The sequence below is a fragment of the Myotis nattereri genome (assembly GCF_964212035.1).
Source record: "Myotis nattereri genome assembly, chromosome: 5".
Classification (NCBI taxonomy): Eukaryota; Metazoa; Chordata; class Mammalia; order Chiroptera; family Vespertilionidae; genus Myotis; species Myotis nattereri.
This window is the reverse complement of record NC_138080.1, coordinates 30,354,307-30,367,139: the sequence shown is the minus strand read 5'-3', so window position 1 is coordinate 30,367,139 and position 12,833 is coordinate 30,354,307. Positions and strand designations below refer to the sequence as shown.

Sequence of the window (12,833 nt, the reverse complement as noted above, 5' to 3'; positions counted from 1 at the left end):
CTCACACGCCGCCCTGGCCAGGGCAGGAGGCTATTTTCAGAGCCTCGGTCATAGGTGAAACCTGAGGTCATCCCCTTCCCCCCAGCACCCCGTGGCCGGAGACGGCTCAAAGGGAGATAAAGCCCAGAGCGGGGAGGGTGAGCCGGTCAGGGGGCACCATGAGCATCCAGGTCTGGAGGGGGGACCGAGCCCAGCCACACCCACCTGGAAAGCCAACCAGGAGCCCAGAGCAGCTGTTTCTGTCTCCGAGACCCCAGCCTGGCAGAGAGCAGGCTGTTTTGAGAAAGGGGCCTGATGACCTTCTCGGGGTGAGGGTCCTGGGTTCTTCTCACACAGGCTCTGAGAGTGGGACCGAGGCCAGGTCTCCACCCCTCTCGGAGCCTCCGTTTCCCCATCACGCAATGGATAGCAAAGCCTTGGGCCTTTTCCTGCCCCTTGGAAGACTGTAAGCAACCAAAATATTGCAGCAATGTCCATAATAATAGTAATAGCGAATGCAGCCTTTTGAGAGCTGGGCAGATAATGGGGTTCATAAGCCAGGAAGAGATATCACCCCATTCAAGAAGCCTGGCATGGTCCTGGCAAGAGTAGGACCGATGTTTCTCTCTGTCTTCCTTTCTCCTTGAGTGTCTCACTACTGGAGACAGACACCAGGTCCCGGATGTCCTGCAGGCTGTTTCCCTTGCTGGAAAATGGAGAGAAGGACGCGGCCCTCATATCCCCTTAGAAGGGGCTGGAGCTCCCCGTGTGGCTCTCCGAGGGACCCTACTGGGGTTGCTGCTTTTGTGGAGAAAGTCAGATGGGTGTGGGGTCTGGTCCCAGCCCCTCATGACTGGGTCCCCTCATGGAGTCTCTGTTTCCTCGTGGGCCCAGCAACACTAATTAGGCACAGTAGGAGGGAGGTGTTGAAGTCATAGCTCTGGCCAGGTCTCAGACTCCCCAGACTCAGTTTTTCCATCTGTGGAAAGGGTCTGTGGGGAGGGGGAGGGGAGCTGACCTCCAGGAGCCCCTCTCTCTAGCTCTGAACCTCCATGGCTGAGCTCCCCTGTCCAGTGTGTTCTGACCTGTGTCTCCGGCCTCAGCATTCCTGGCTCCTTCAGTGGGTCTGTGCAGGAGCCCCCACCAGCAGCCCCTGACACCGAGGGGTCCTAGTCGGGCCTGTGGGCTTCAGCCAGCCCTGTCTGTACACGTGTTCTTCAGAAACAGCCCCTTGCCCTCATTTTTTCCATCAGTGCCAAGGGCCAGCAGAGGCCGCCCTGGACCCCCATCTGGTGTCAGCTTCCTCTGCTGAGCAGTGGGTCTGAGAAAGGAGCCCCAAGCATTATTCTCCAAGCCTGGTTTTTCCTGCAGTCATTGAGGACCCACTGTGTGCTCGGCCCTGCTCTCAACAGTAGCGCTCACACTACAGCCTGGGGCCCGATGCCAGCTACCGGTTTTTGTCAATAAAGTCTTATTGGAATACCGCTCTGCCGTCATTTCCATCTTACCCAGGTTACACTTACAGTGTAGAGTGGAATAGTGGCTGATAAAATATTCACTGTCTGTTCTTACGGTACTTTCAGACCCCAGTTCTAGAAGGCAGAGAATGGACCCATGACATCCTCACTCTCCCCACCTCAGTTTGGGCCCCCATCAGTCTCCACCTGGAACCCTCAGCTTGTCCGGTTTTGGGGTTTAAGATAGTTTTTCATGAATGTCTTTCTTTTTTTAGATATATTTTTATTGATCTCAGAGAGGAAGGGAGAGGGAGAGAGAGATACAAACATCAGTGATGAGAGAGAATCAATGATCGGCCGCCTCCTGCACACCCCACACTGGGGATCGAGCCTGCAACCCAGGCATGTGCCTCGACCAGGAATCCAACCATGACCTCCTGGTTTATAGGTTGATGCTCAACCACTGAGCCATGCTGGCCGGGCCATGAATGCCTTTCTTGGCCTGGGCTGCCCATCTAATCCAAGCCTCAGTTTCCCCATGTGGGCAATGAGTTCTCACCTGTCCCCAGGAACTTCTGCTGGGCCCCCTCAGCTTTCCCCAGGAGGTGGAGGGGTCTGCAGGGGTCTCCCCCTCCGCCTACTGAGTTTGCTTGGGGGTTCCCGAGCCTGAGTCTTCTGGTCCCGGCAGTGGGTCCCCGGTGCCCAGCGCCCTCTGACCTCCTGCCTTTCCCGCCCGCAGGATGAGTTCCACCCGTTCATCGAGGCGCTGCTGCCTCACGTGCGCGCCTTCGCCTACACCTGGTTCAACCTGCAGGCGCGGAAGCGCAAGTACTTCAAGAAGCACGAGAAGCGGATGTCCAAGGACGAGGAGCGCGCGGTGAAGGACGAGCTGCTGGGCGAGAAGGCCGAGGTGAAGCAGAAGTGGGCGTCGCGGCTGCTGGCCAAGCTGCGCAAGGACATCCGGCCCGAGTGCCGCGAGGACTTCGTGCTGGCCATCACCGGCAAGAAGGCGCCGGGCTGCGTGCTCTCCAACCCCGACCAGAAGGGCAAGATGCGCCGCATCGACTGCCTGCGCCAGGCCGACAAGGTGTGGCGGCTGGACCTGGTCATGGTCATCCTCTTCAAGGGCATCCCCCTGGAGAGCACCGACGGCGAGCGCCTGGTCAAGGCGGCGCAGTGCGGCCACCCGGTGCTCTGCGTGCAGCCGCACCACATCGGGGTGGCCGTCAAGGAGCTTGACCTCTACCTGGCCTACTTCGTGCGCGAGAGAGGTGAGCCGGGAGGAGGTGGGGGCGCCGCTGTGCCAGGGAGAAGGTGGGCTCGTGCAAGGCCAAAGGGAGGAGGCAGCATATGTGAGGTCTGATGTGGGCGGTGGGTCCAGGCACAGTCCAAGGGAGGAGGCAACCTCCCCGCCGTTGGAACGGGGAGTTGGCCTTCGCAAGGTCAGCGGGAGAAGGCTGCTGAGCTGTGAGGGTGGGGTGGGCGCAGTGGGAGTCTAAGGGGAGAAGTGGGCCTACAAGGGGGCTGGAGGGGACAGGCTCACTCGATGTGAAGGTCTGAGGGAGGGAGATATGATGCAAGGAGAGTGTGATGGGAAAGCAGGTACGTCCTGAGAACCTGAAGGTGGAGGCCTTGATGTCTGAGGGGGCTGGCATGCCTTTGGCGTCTCAGGAGATGAGACTCTGTCCCAGGTCTGATGGGCACAATATGGCCTGTTGGGGACAGGAATGGGGACAGGAGACTGACTGATGGGAGACAGTTGGTTGAACAATCTGATTGTTGGGGAAAGCTGGGAGCGTGCCGGGGCTGTGCGCTGCGAACACTGGTTGATTGACTCTCGGACCTCCAGCGGAGGCCCAACAGGGCACACGTTTGTGCTGTGAGTGGGAAGCTTGGGTGCTGAGTGACTTTGGCCAGGTCACCACCCTCTCTGGTCCCCAGTGCCCCCGGCTCTGGCCCTTTCAGCTGGGTGTTTGCTGGTTCTGTGGTCAAATGCCTGAGGTTGAGACCAGCAGGGATTTTGAGGGTGTAGACAGTCCGTGGCAGCCTCCTGGAAGAGGAGGGGTGGCTGAGCTAAGTTCTGCAGGATGGCTGGGCAGTGGCGGCCGTGAAGGGGTCCCCGTGGCCGGCAGCCTAGGCAGAGATGTGGAGGCCAGATATTGGTGCAGCCTCTTGAGGTCACTGGTGCCGGTGGCCAAAGCCAGGGCCGCTGCTTCCTGTCTGTGTGTCTGTGTTCCACATGCAGCCCCGGCGTGACTTTGGCTATCTCACAGTCTGTGCCTCAGTCTCCCCGCTCTGTGCAATGGGAGAAGGGCCGTGCCGACTCCTAGCAATGGTATAAGGATCAGACGAGTCTGTGGCGCTCCAGGTCTCCAGGGTGTGTAGGAGGGAGAGCCAGACAGAATTTCCCAGTTTTGACCTTGGTTCCTTGACCTTGACCCCATCTGCCCCTCGCCCTACCCGCACCAATTAGCAGCAAGCCCACGGGGGCAGCAGTGAAGCACTGTTGGCAGAGTGTGGAGGCAGAGATGTGGAGGAGGTGACTGTCTCAGGCAGAGGGCAGGGGGCAGGGACTGCCTTGGCTCATTACCATGCAGGTCCAGGTCTCCCCCTCCACATCCATCCTCGCCACCCAGCCCCACCCCCACCTCCTCTGAGCTGAGCTGATAAAATTTTGAAGCAGAGTTTTCTGCCAGCGTCAGCACAATCTCCAGGCGCCTCCCCTCCCCCACCAGACCCCCTCCCCCCGTCAGTTCAGCAGGCAAGCGAGGCCTCCAGGCCTCCCCAGACACCTCCAAGCCCCACTTCTAGCCTTTGTTGGCCCGTCTGGTCAACCTCCTTGAATGAGGGCCAGGAAAGGTCAAGGCTACCAGCCTCCCCTGCTTCCAGCCGACTCCATTATCCCAGGGGAATCCCTGCTCACACCGGACCGGCTGACCCGGCCCCAGCCGGCCTGCAGTGGGGGTGGTGTATGAGAGTGGGGCCTGGATTCCGGCCCTAACTCGGCTGCCTGCTGCTGGGTGATCCAGGACAAGTCACTTGGCTTCTCTGTGCCTCGTTTTCGTGTCTATAAAATGGGACGCTCGACAATAACTGTAGGAACGGGTGCTCATAGTAGGCCAGGCCCAGGCAGAGCTAGGGCTCCATGGATGGTTATTGTACATCCTCATTACGATTGCAATTTCCCACCTCCAGGCCTGGGACCCTGCTGTTCCCTCTGCCTGGAATGCCTTTCCCATATGGAAAACTCCTACTCATGCTTCAAAACTCCAACTCCTAGCCCCACTTTCTCTGTGAGGCATTGTTTTCTGACAGCTTAGCAATTCTTTCCCGTCTTTCCAGCAGCCCCGCGAGTAGAAATCATTGTGGTACCTATTTCACAGAAAAGGAAACAGAAGCTCGAAGAAGGGACTGCCCAAGGTCACACAGCCAAGAAAGGGGAGAAGTGGGACTTGGATGCAGGCAGCTTCTGAGCTGACACCCCCTCCAGCCTGCCACACTCCATGGCAGAAAGGGATGAAGGGAAATTGTGGTTTGCAATATGGGCAGCCAGTCATCATGGCTTGGCCACCCCTAGGCTGGGTCTGTGTTCCAGGCTTCCAGCAGCCAAGGCCTCATCCAAGGTCCCGGGGCCGAGGCTGCCCAGGACCCCCTGCTGAGCCTCGCACCCTGCCGTTTCCCCCAGGACCCTTGTCCGTGTTCTCGGCCAGAGTTAAGTCTGTTCTCGGCCAGGCAGATGTCAGTCGAGTGGCAGAGAGAAGCGGTAGCACCTCCCTGCTCCCACCCTGTGGGCTCCGGGCTGGAGGGGCCCAGCATAGGCCAGAGCACAGTGTGCGCCTTACTCCGCCTACGGGAGGCGTGGGATTGATGAGGGGTAAGGACGGGCCTCAGTCGGCCTCTGGAGGGGTTCGGGGTGGATGATGAGGGGAGCACCCACTGTACAGCTGAAAGGAGGTGCCACCCCCAACATCAGGAGTGGGGCCTCAGAACCAACAGACACACACACACACACACACACAGATGCAGACAGAAACACGGAAAGACAGATGGACCCAGAGACATGGGGAGACTTGGAGGTACCACACACGCCTGCCCTCTCAGCCCTTCCCTGTCCTTGGACAAGGCCCGCCCGCGCCACACCCCCCCAACCTCTCCACCTCTCCCCAAGGGTGTCAGGTGGACTTGTGGGGCCACACCCCAAAGGGGAATCCCAGGCCTCCACCCTGGGGTTTATTTTGGGGGATGTAGGGGTGGAGACCAGCTATGAAAAGGTTCCTTCAGTACTGGGCTGTTAGAGCCTAGGGCACCTCTTGAACCCAAATTTGGCTGCCCCAGGCGTCCATCTGGCGCCACCATGGCCATGAACCTGGGTTCCAGGGACGGTCACAGCGTGTGCCCCAGGGCCAGCCTAGGGGACAGCTGCAGGGCCTGTAATGAGGGGTGATGAGAGCTTCCCCTTGGGACATGGGGGGCTGCCTGCTACCTGAGTGCACTTTGGGTGGGAGGAGCCCTGAGCAGGGGATGCAGAAGCTGACAGTTCACAGTTCAATGAGAAAGAATGTGATGTCAGGGACACAGAGCCGGGGAGGGGTACGGAGCGGGCCCGGTGGGTGCACTCTGGACAGGAAGGAACTCTTAGAGGAGGTCACCTTTGAGATGAAGCCTGAAGGAGATGGAGGCATGGAGGGATTGAGTGAGAGTGCACCAGGCAGGGGCACAGCCAGTGCAAAGGCCCTGGGGCTGGAATGGCCCAGAGGGTGCAGGCATTATTGGAGAGGGAGGTGATGAGGGTGCTGGGGAGGCCAGGAGCCGCTCTTCAACCTGCCTTGCATTTGGGAAGGTGCCTGGAGGAAACAGGGCCCAGAGAGGGAAGCCGCCTGCCCAACCCTGAAGCCCAGCCAGGCCTCCCTGCCCCCTCTGGCGGCTTGAGAAACCTGAGGCTGGTGGGGCACAGTGCCAGGGGTGGGCAGGGGAGGGGCTGCCAGGCCTGCCGGCTCCAGGCAGCTGCCAGCCCGCCCCAGCCACCGGCCCAGCTGGTGCCCATTTGCTGACGCTGCCATGGGCCAGCCTCCTGCTCCCGCCTTGTGCGGTGCCAACCTCCCTGAATGGCGTTGTGGGCAGGGGCCAGCTTGGGAAGCTCTCAGTGGAGAGGGACTGCCCAGGGTGTCCCAAGGAGGGGACAGGAAAAACTGGGGGGATCCCCAACTCCTCCTGGATGGAACCAGGAAGCAGTAATAACAACAAAGTTAATAGGAACTGTGAGCACATATTGAGTGCCACTGTGTGCCCAGTTCTGGGCCCATTCCACTCTCTACTGGTTTAATTCTCTCCCATCCCTGGGAGCGAGGGAACTTCTCCCCTTTCCCATGAGGAAACAGAGATCCAGAGATGGTCAGACACTTGCCAAAGTCACACAGCTTGTAAGAGGCAGAGCAGAATTAGAACCCATGGATTCTGAGTCCTCAAAACCCCTAAAAGAAAAAAAGTAAAAAACACTTTTGAGATTATCAGGTGGGACCCACACCCTCCCAGTGGTACAGATGATAAAAAGGGCAGGCCCTGAGTACATAGTGAATAAAGGAGCCATATTATTAAGTACCTGCTGCCCTGGCCATTTTGGCTCAGTGGATAGAGTGTCAGCCTGCAGGCTGAAGGGTCCCCAGTTTGATTCCGGTCAAGGGCACGTACCTTGGTTACAGGCCTTGATTGCCTGCTTGATCCCAGGTCCTGGTGTGGGCGTGTGCGGAAGGCAACCGATTGATGTGTCTCTCTCATATTGATGCTTCTCTCTCTCTCTCTCTCTCTCTCTCTCTCTACCTTCCACTCTCTCTAAAAATCAATGGGAAAATATCCTTGGGTGAGCTCACAATTAACAACAAAAGTACCTGCTGTGCCCAAACCTGGGTGCCAAGGTCTCCATAAAGGGCATTGCGAGCTGGAGTGAGGGGACCTCGCTCAGCCACAGCTCTGCCCCTGGCTTATGTGTGACTTAAGACAAAGCCCTGTCTCTCTGGTCTAGATGGAAGGGAGCTGAGGGCAGGAGGGAAGAGCCTGTGGGCCACAGAGCAAAGCAAGCCAGCCCTTGATTGAGGTTCCCCTGTCTTCTGGTCCCTGTTATTTAAAAAAAAATTTTAATTTTAGAGAGGCAGGGAGAGGGAAATAGAAACATCATTGATGAGAGAGAATCATTGATTGGCTGCCTCCTGCACACCCCCCACTGGGGATGGAGCCCACAGCCCGGGCATGTACCCTTGACCAGGAGTTGAATCGTGACCTCCTAGTTCATAGGTGGACGCTCAACCACTGAGCACACCGGCTGGGCTCTGGTCCCTGATCATCTTCATCGCAGCACTGGGTGCTGTGCTGGGGAGACAAAGGGTGGACGGAGGGTGCCTGAGGGTGCCTGTTTCTTTTATAATGGATACGATTCGTGCTGTGCTTGCCCCAGGCTGTGTGAGGCGTATCCCCTTTCTGAGCTTCAGTTTTTCCATCTGTAAAGTGGGCTAAATACAAACTGTGTCCACTGAATTGAGGAATTGGAGTAAGCGATTCCCGAAAAGCACACAAGAGGCCCTGAGTGAGTGCTCAGTCCCTTCCTGGACCCTCTGCCCAGCCACAGGAGGCAGTGGGAAGACCTCAGCTCTGCTCAGAGACCCTGAGCCATTCTGCCCACAGGGAACGCACTGGGGCACACATGACCCAGGACGGGCACCTGGTCGCCCCTCCAAGCCTCTGGGTGGTGAAGGGCTGAGGGGTGCCTGGCAGCCTGGATTTTCCCAGGCCCAGGCACCCAGGTGTGCCAGCCGCCTGTCTGCACGGGGAAGGTGGCTGCATGAGTGTGAAGGCCCAGACACCAGCTGATGGTATATTTATAGCAACGGTGGGAGGCCGCTGGGCTCATGGTTATGGTGGCCAGGAGGGACTGACAGGTGAGGATGCTGCTAACACAGCAGGCCCAAAGCCCGCATTGGAGCTGCACAGTGTTGGGAAGTTAGGGGCATATGAGTGGACTTAATGCCACTGAACTGTGCACTAAAAATTGTGAAAGGGGCAAGTTTTTTATTATCACTACTGTCCCACAGATTTTAAAGTTATTTATTGTTAATAAAAATGATTAATAGTGATGCTTTCTATATGTATAATGATAAATAATTCATAAATGTAATATCAGTGTTGGTAATACAATAATAGTTACTATGATCACAACCATTGCCATCATCCTACTGTGGTTCTAGGCCCAGCTCTGCCCTCTTGCCCACTGGGCAGCCGTAGGCACGTTAGTGCCCATCTCTGAGCTCCTACTTTGTAGCGTCAGTACAGGCAGTATTCAGTGAAGGGGACCCAGGTAGCATCTGAGACAGTGGTTCTCCACCTTCCTAAGGCCGCGACCCTTTAACGCAGCTCCTCATGTTGTGGTGACCCCCAACCATAAAATTATTTTCGTTGCTCCTTCATAACTGTAATGTTGCTACTGTTATGAATTGTCATGTAAATATCTGACATGCAGGATGTATTTTCATTGTTACAAATTGAACATAATTAAAGCATAGTGATTCATCACAAAAACAATATGTAATTATATATGTGTTTTCTGATGGCCTTAAGCGACCTGTGAAAGGGTCGTTTGACCCCCAAAGGGGTCGCGACCCACAGGTTGAGAACCGCTTATCTAAGAACAAGAAGCCTCTTAGCACAGTGAGTGCTTAGCCATGGAGCTCTTGGCGAGGAGGTCCTCGCCCTGCGGGCACCCTGCACACGCCAGGGCAAGGCTGCCGAGGCAGCGCATGACGGTGCCTTGTCCACACAGGCAGGGCCCAGCCCCCGGAGGAGCCAGCAGAAGCGGAAGGCATCACATTGCACCTGTGGCGGCCTTCCTGGCATGACAGCGCTGCAGTTGGTACCCTGGCCCTGTGCCCAGGGAGCTAGGGGTGGTGAGGGCAACTAGGGACATCTCCCAGCCGCCCCTCCCCAGCCAGCTGTCAGGCCAGCCCCTCTCCCTCAGCTGGGTGTGGGCGGGAAGTCACAGATGGTCCGAGTTGGTGAAGGATAAAGGAGGGGGCACTTGGGGACACATGGATGTCTTGTCCACATGGGGAAACTGAGGCCCAGAGAGGGGGGGGCACTGCTCAGGTTACCCAGTAAGGGCCCATCTTCTGGTCCATTCGGACCCATCTTCAGTTCCAGGCCAACTTGTGAGGTGCCAGGGCAGGGAACGGGGGGACCCTCATATCTCAGAGTAAATGACTTGCAAGTCAGGAAGGGGGTTCAGGACTGGGACTTGGGAGACCATAGGATGCCAGAGCTGAGACGGCTTCTGGATCCTCCAGGGGGCAGATTCTGGAACTTCCAGAGCTGGGGTCTTCACCCTCCGGGTGATTCTAGATGAGTTTCAGAACAGCACAGCCCAGTAGAAATACATAAATTATGGACCACATAATTAAACATTTTCTTGGTATCTAATACTTACAGGTGTCAACCTACAGGGGAAATTAATTTTCACAATTTCTTCTATTTAACCCAGGACATCCAAAATCATGTCGTTTTGACACATAATCGATGTGAAGCAGTTACTGAGATGTTTTACATTCTTTTTTTGTCCCGAGCCTGTGAAATTCGACATGTGTTCCACGCTCACATTTCCATTCCAGCTGGCACATTTCAGGCATTCAGTCTGACGTATGGCGTGTTGGGCAGCTCAGCTCTAGAACATCTGAATTCTAGAGTATTCCCAGGCAGATCTCAGAGCTCCCACGTTATGAGAATGCAAGGAGGGGGTTCTAGAAGGTCTCACCTGGGGCTTTCCTTCGTCAGCACTGCGGACCCCGTGGGGGGCTGTCTTGGGCACTGTGGGGGTGGGGGGTAAGCAGCATTCCTAGCTTGATGTCAGGAGCATCCTCCGACACTAACCACCAAAAATATCTCCAGACGTCACCCCGGGTCCTTGGGGAGCAGCATCACCCCAGTGAGAACCACTGTGCTATGGGGGAGGGGGCTGGGGGGAGCCTTGGAATTCTTCGAAGTTAGGTTATTTTGCCACCCAAGAAATGGTGCCAGAATCCCGCAAGCTGGTTCCTTGATCTAGAATTCCTCAAGTGTATTCTTGGCCATCCAGGAGCAGGGTCCAGAATTTCCTCAGTTGGATTTCTGGGTGTCCAGAAGCAAAGTCCAGAATTTTTGCTTACCCACGGCCAAGCTCCAGAGTTTTGTGAGTTGGGTTCTAGACCCTCCTGGGGTGGGTTCTAGCATTCTTCACGGGGAATCTTCACAGCAGCCGGGAACAGCTCTCACATCTCCCAAGCAGGGTTCTCGGGACTATGGGGACAGATTCTAAAGCTCCCAGATCTGCCACCAGTGGTCTCATCCAGTACTGGTCTTACTAATATCCACGAAACCCTCCGGTGTGTTCTGGACCATTGACGGCTGGTTGCAGAATTCCTTACGCTGAGTTTTTGTGCGCCCAAGGTCGGACTCTGGGATTGTCTTGAGCTGGTTTCTAGAACATCCAGGGGAGCAAGTTCTAGAATTCTCAGAGTCGGGGATCCAGAAAGTTCAGGTCAGAGTTGAATAAGCCTGTCCTCAGACATTGGTGACTGAGCAGAATATTCCAGAAAAGATGCCTTCAGAGGGGGAAGGAGGTGGGTTTTAGTGTCTCTGGCTGAGGCGGTCGTGGGGCAGCCAGTTGGATGGGAGCACCCGTGTGGTTCGCGGTGTTTGGGAGCAGATGGTGGGGCTATGTGGCTGTGAGAACCTGGAACAAGAGTGGAGACTTTATTTAATCCCTGGTAAATGTCTGTTGTTCACTGGATGTGGGACGTGGACCCTGGCTGTGTTTCCAGAGTTTGTTGTGGGGCCGTGTGCGCTTAGTAGGTCCTCAGTTGAAGGCAGTAACTCTAATAGATGGTGACATCTGGCAGGAGGCAGGGGTTGTCTGCCTGTGTGTTTTGGGTGCTGGGGGCGCTTACAGGCATATTGAGGGCTTACCTAGTTAAATCCTCAGTAAATGTCAGGAATATGTGCACCGTTTTATTTCACCTTAATTCCACCGCGGTGGGGATCATCATTAACAGATGGGGAAATTGAGGCCCAGAGAGGCAAAGCCACTGGCCCAAGATTGCACAGCTAAAAGGCAGTCAATATTCGAACCCAGGTCCGGCATCTCTGACGGCCCACAATATTCCCCCAGGAAGGGGCTGCTTGGGGTGCCTCCCCTGATGTCCCCGGAGTCCCCGTTTGGGCCTAGACCTCAGCTGGACAAGGAACACCTTTGGGGGCTGGAGCCTAACTAGGGGGTGGGCGAGCCTCAGACCCTCAACCTGGGGGAACCAGAGAGGCAGAGGTGCAGCCTGGGCAGCTGTTCCCGTCTGTCTCTCTGTCTCTCTGTCTCTGGGTCTCTCTGTCTCTTTGTTTATCTCTGAGTCTCTGTCTCTCCCTGCCTTTGTCGGTCTCCTCCCTGCCTCCCACCCCAGACCAGCCTGTGGGCTGCCCGGAGGCAGCAGCAGCAGCTGAATGGGCCCCTTGTTCCTGACCACACCCGCCCCTTGGGGTCACCCCAGGACAAGCCCTGGCAGCCTGCTGCCTTAAAGGGCCAGCATCCAGAGAGAAGGGGGAGGAGAGGGACCGCCTCCACTCCCCAGCCCCACACCTCCCAAAGAGGGAAGCATTAATGTGCATGGTGGGGAGGGAGGGCACCCTACCCAGGTACCCTCAGCCTCCGCAGTCAGAGGGGTGGACCCCAGGCAGGGGAAGCCTGCTAGGGGAGAAGACGGCGCGCGCATGGCAGGGCTTGGGCTTGATCTCGGGCATCCCTTCTCCCCTCTGTGCCTGGGTTTCCTCATCTGCGTCTGGGCTCCTTGTGCCCACCCTCAGGGTTTTGGGGGCAGATAGAATAGTATCTGGGCCAGGACTTGGTACCCAGTCGGCATTCTCCCCGTACCCACTGTGCAATGATACAGCACCTGCTGCCTGGGCATCTTGTGAGCAGCATTCGCCTGCCCCGTGGGCAGGGCGTTCACTTCGCCTTCCCCCGTGCCTCAGTTTCCTCAGGTGTAGAATGAGTTCAACCGGTAAGGATGAAGCCAGCTGGCAGAATTAAAGGGCCCACACCCAGGTTAAGGTTCCACTACTGAGGGCCTGTTGCACGCAGGCCTTGCTGAGAAAGGTCCCGTTGGCAGCCCTGTTTTAGAGAGAGTAAGGCTCGGGCTGAGGCTACACGGCCGATTTCACCCCAACTCTGCCACCTCCACCCTCCACTCTGGGCTGTGCAGCTCCATGCTGCTTACTTGCCTTCTCTGGGCCTCAGTTTCACCGTCAGAGCAATGGGACTAGCCCTGTCCACTTGCACACACTAGAAGCCTTTCACCTTCTCCCGCCCAGAGGGTGCTGTGTCTGGGGGTCAGG

At 56.8% G+C, this 12,833-nt stretch overlaps 1 protein-coding gene across 9 annotated transcripts in view; it reads left to right on the top strand.

The window, feature by feature from the left end:
- The window catches only part of NFIC (nuclear factor I C), a gene marked incomplete at its 5' end in the record, with an annotated part of 94,732 nt that overhangs the window by 43,925 nt on the left and 37,974 nt on the right, over positions 1-12,833 (top strand). For all 9 annotated transcript variants that reach the window (XM_081092569.1, XM_081092564.1, XM_081092568.1 and 6 more), the window contains one exon: positions 2,176-2,707. In XM_081092569.1, the coding sequence (XP_080948695.1) occupies positions 2,176-2,707 (532 nt within the window). The remainder of the gene's footprint in view (positions 1-2,175; positions 2,708-12,833) is intronic.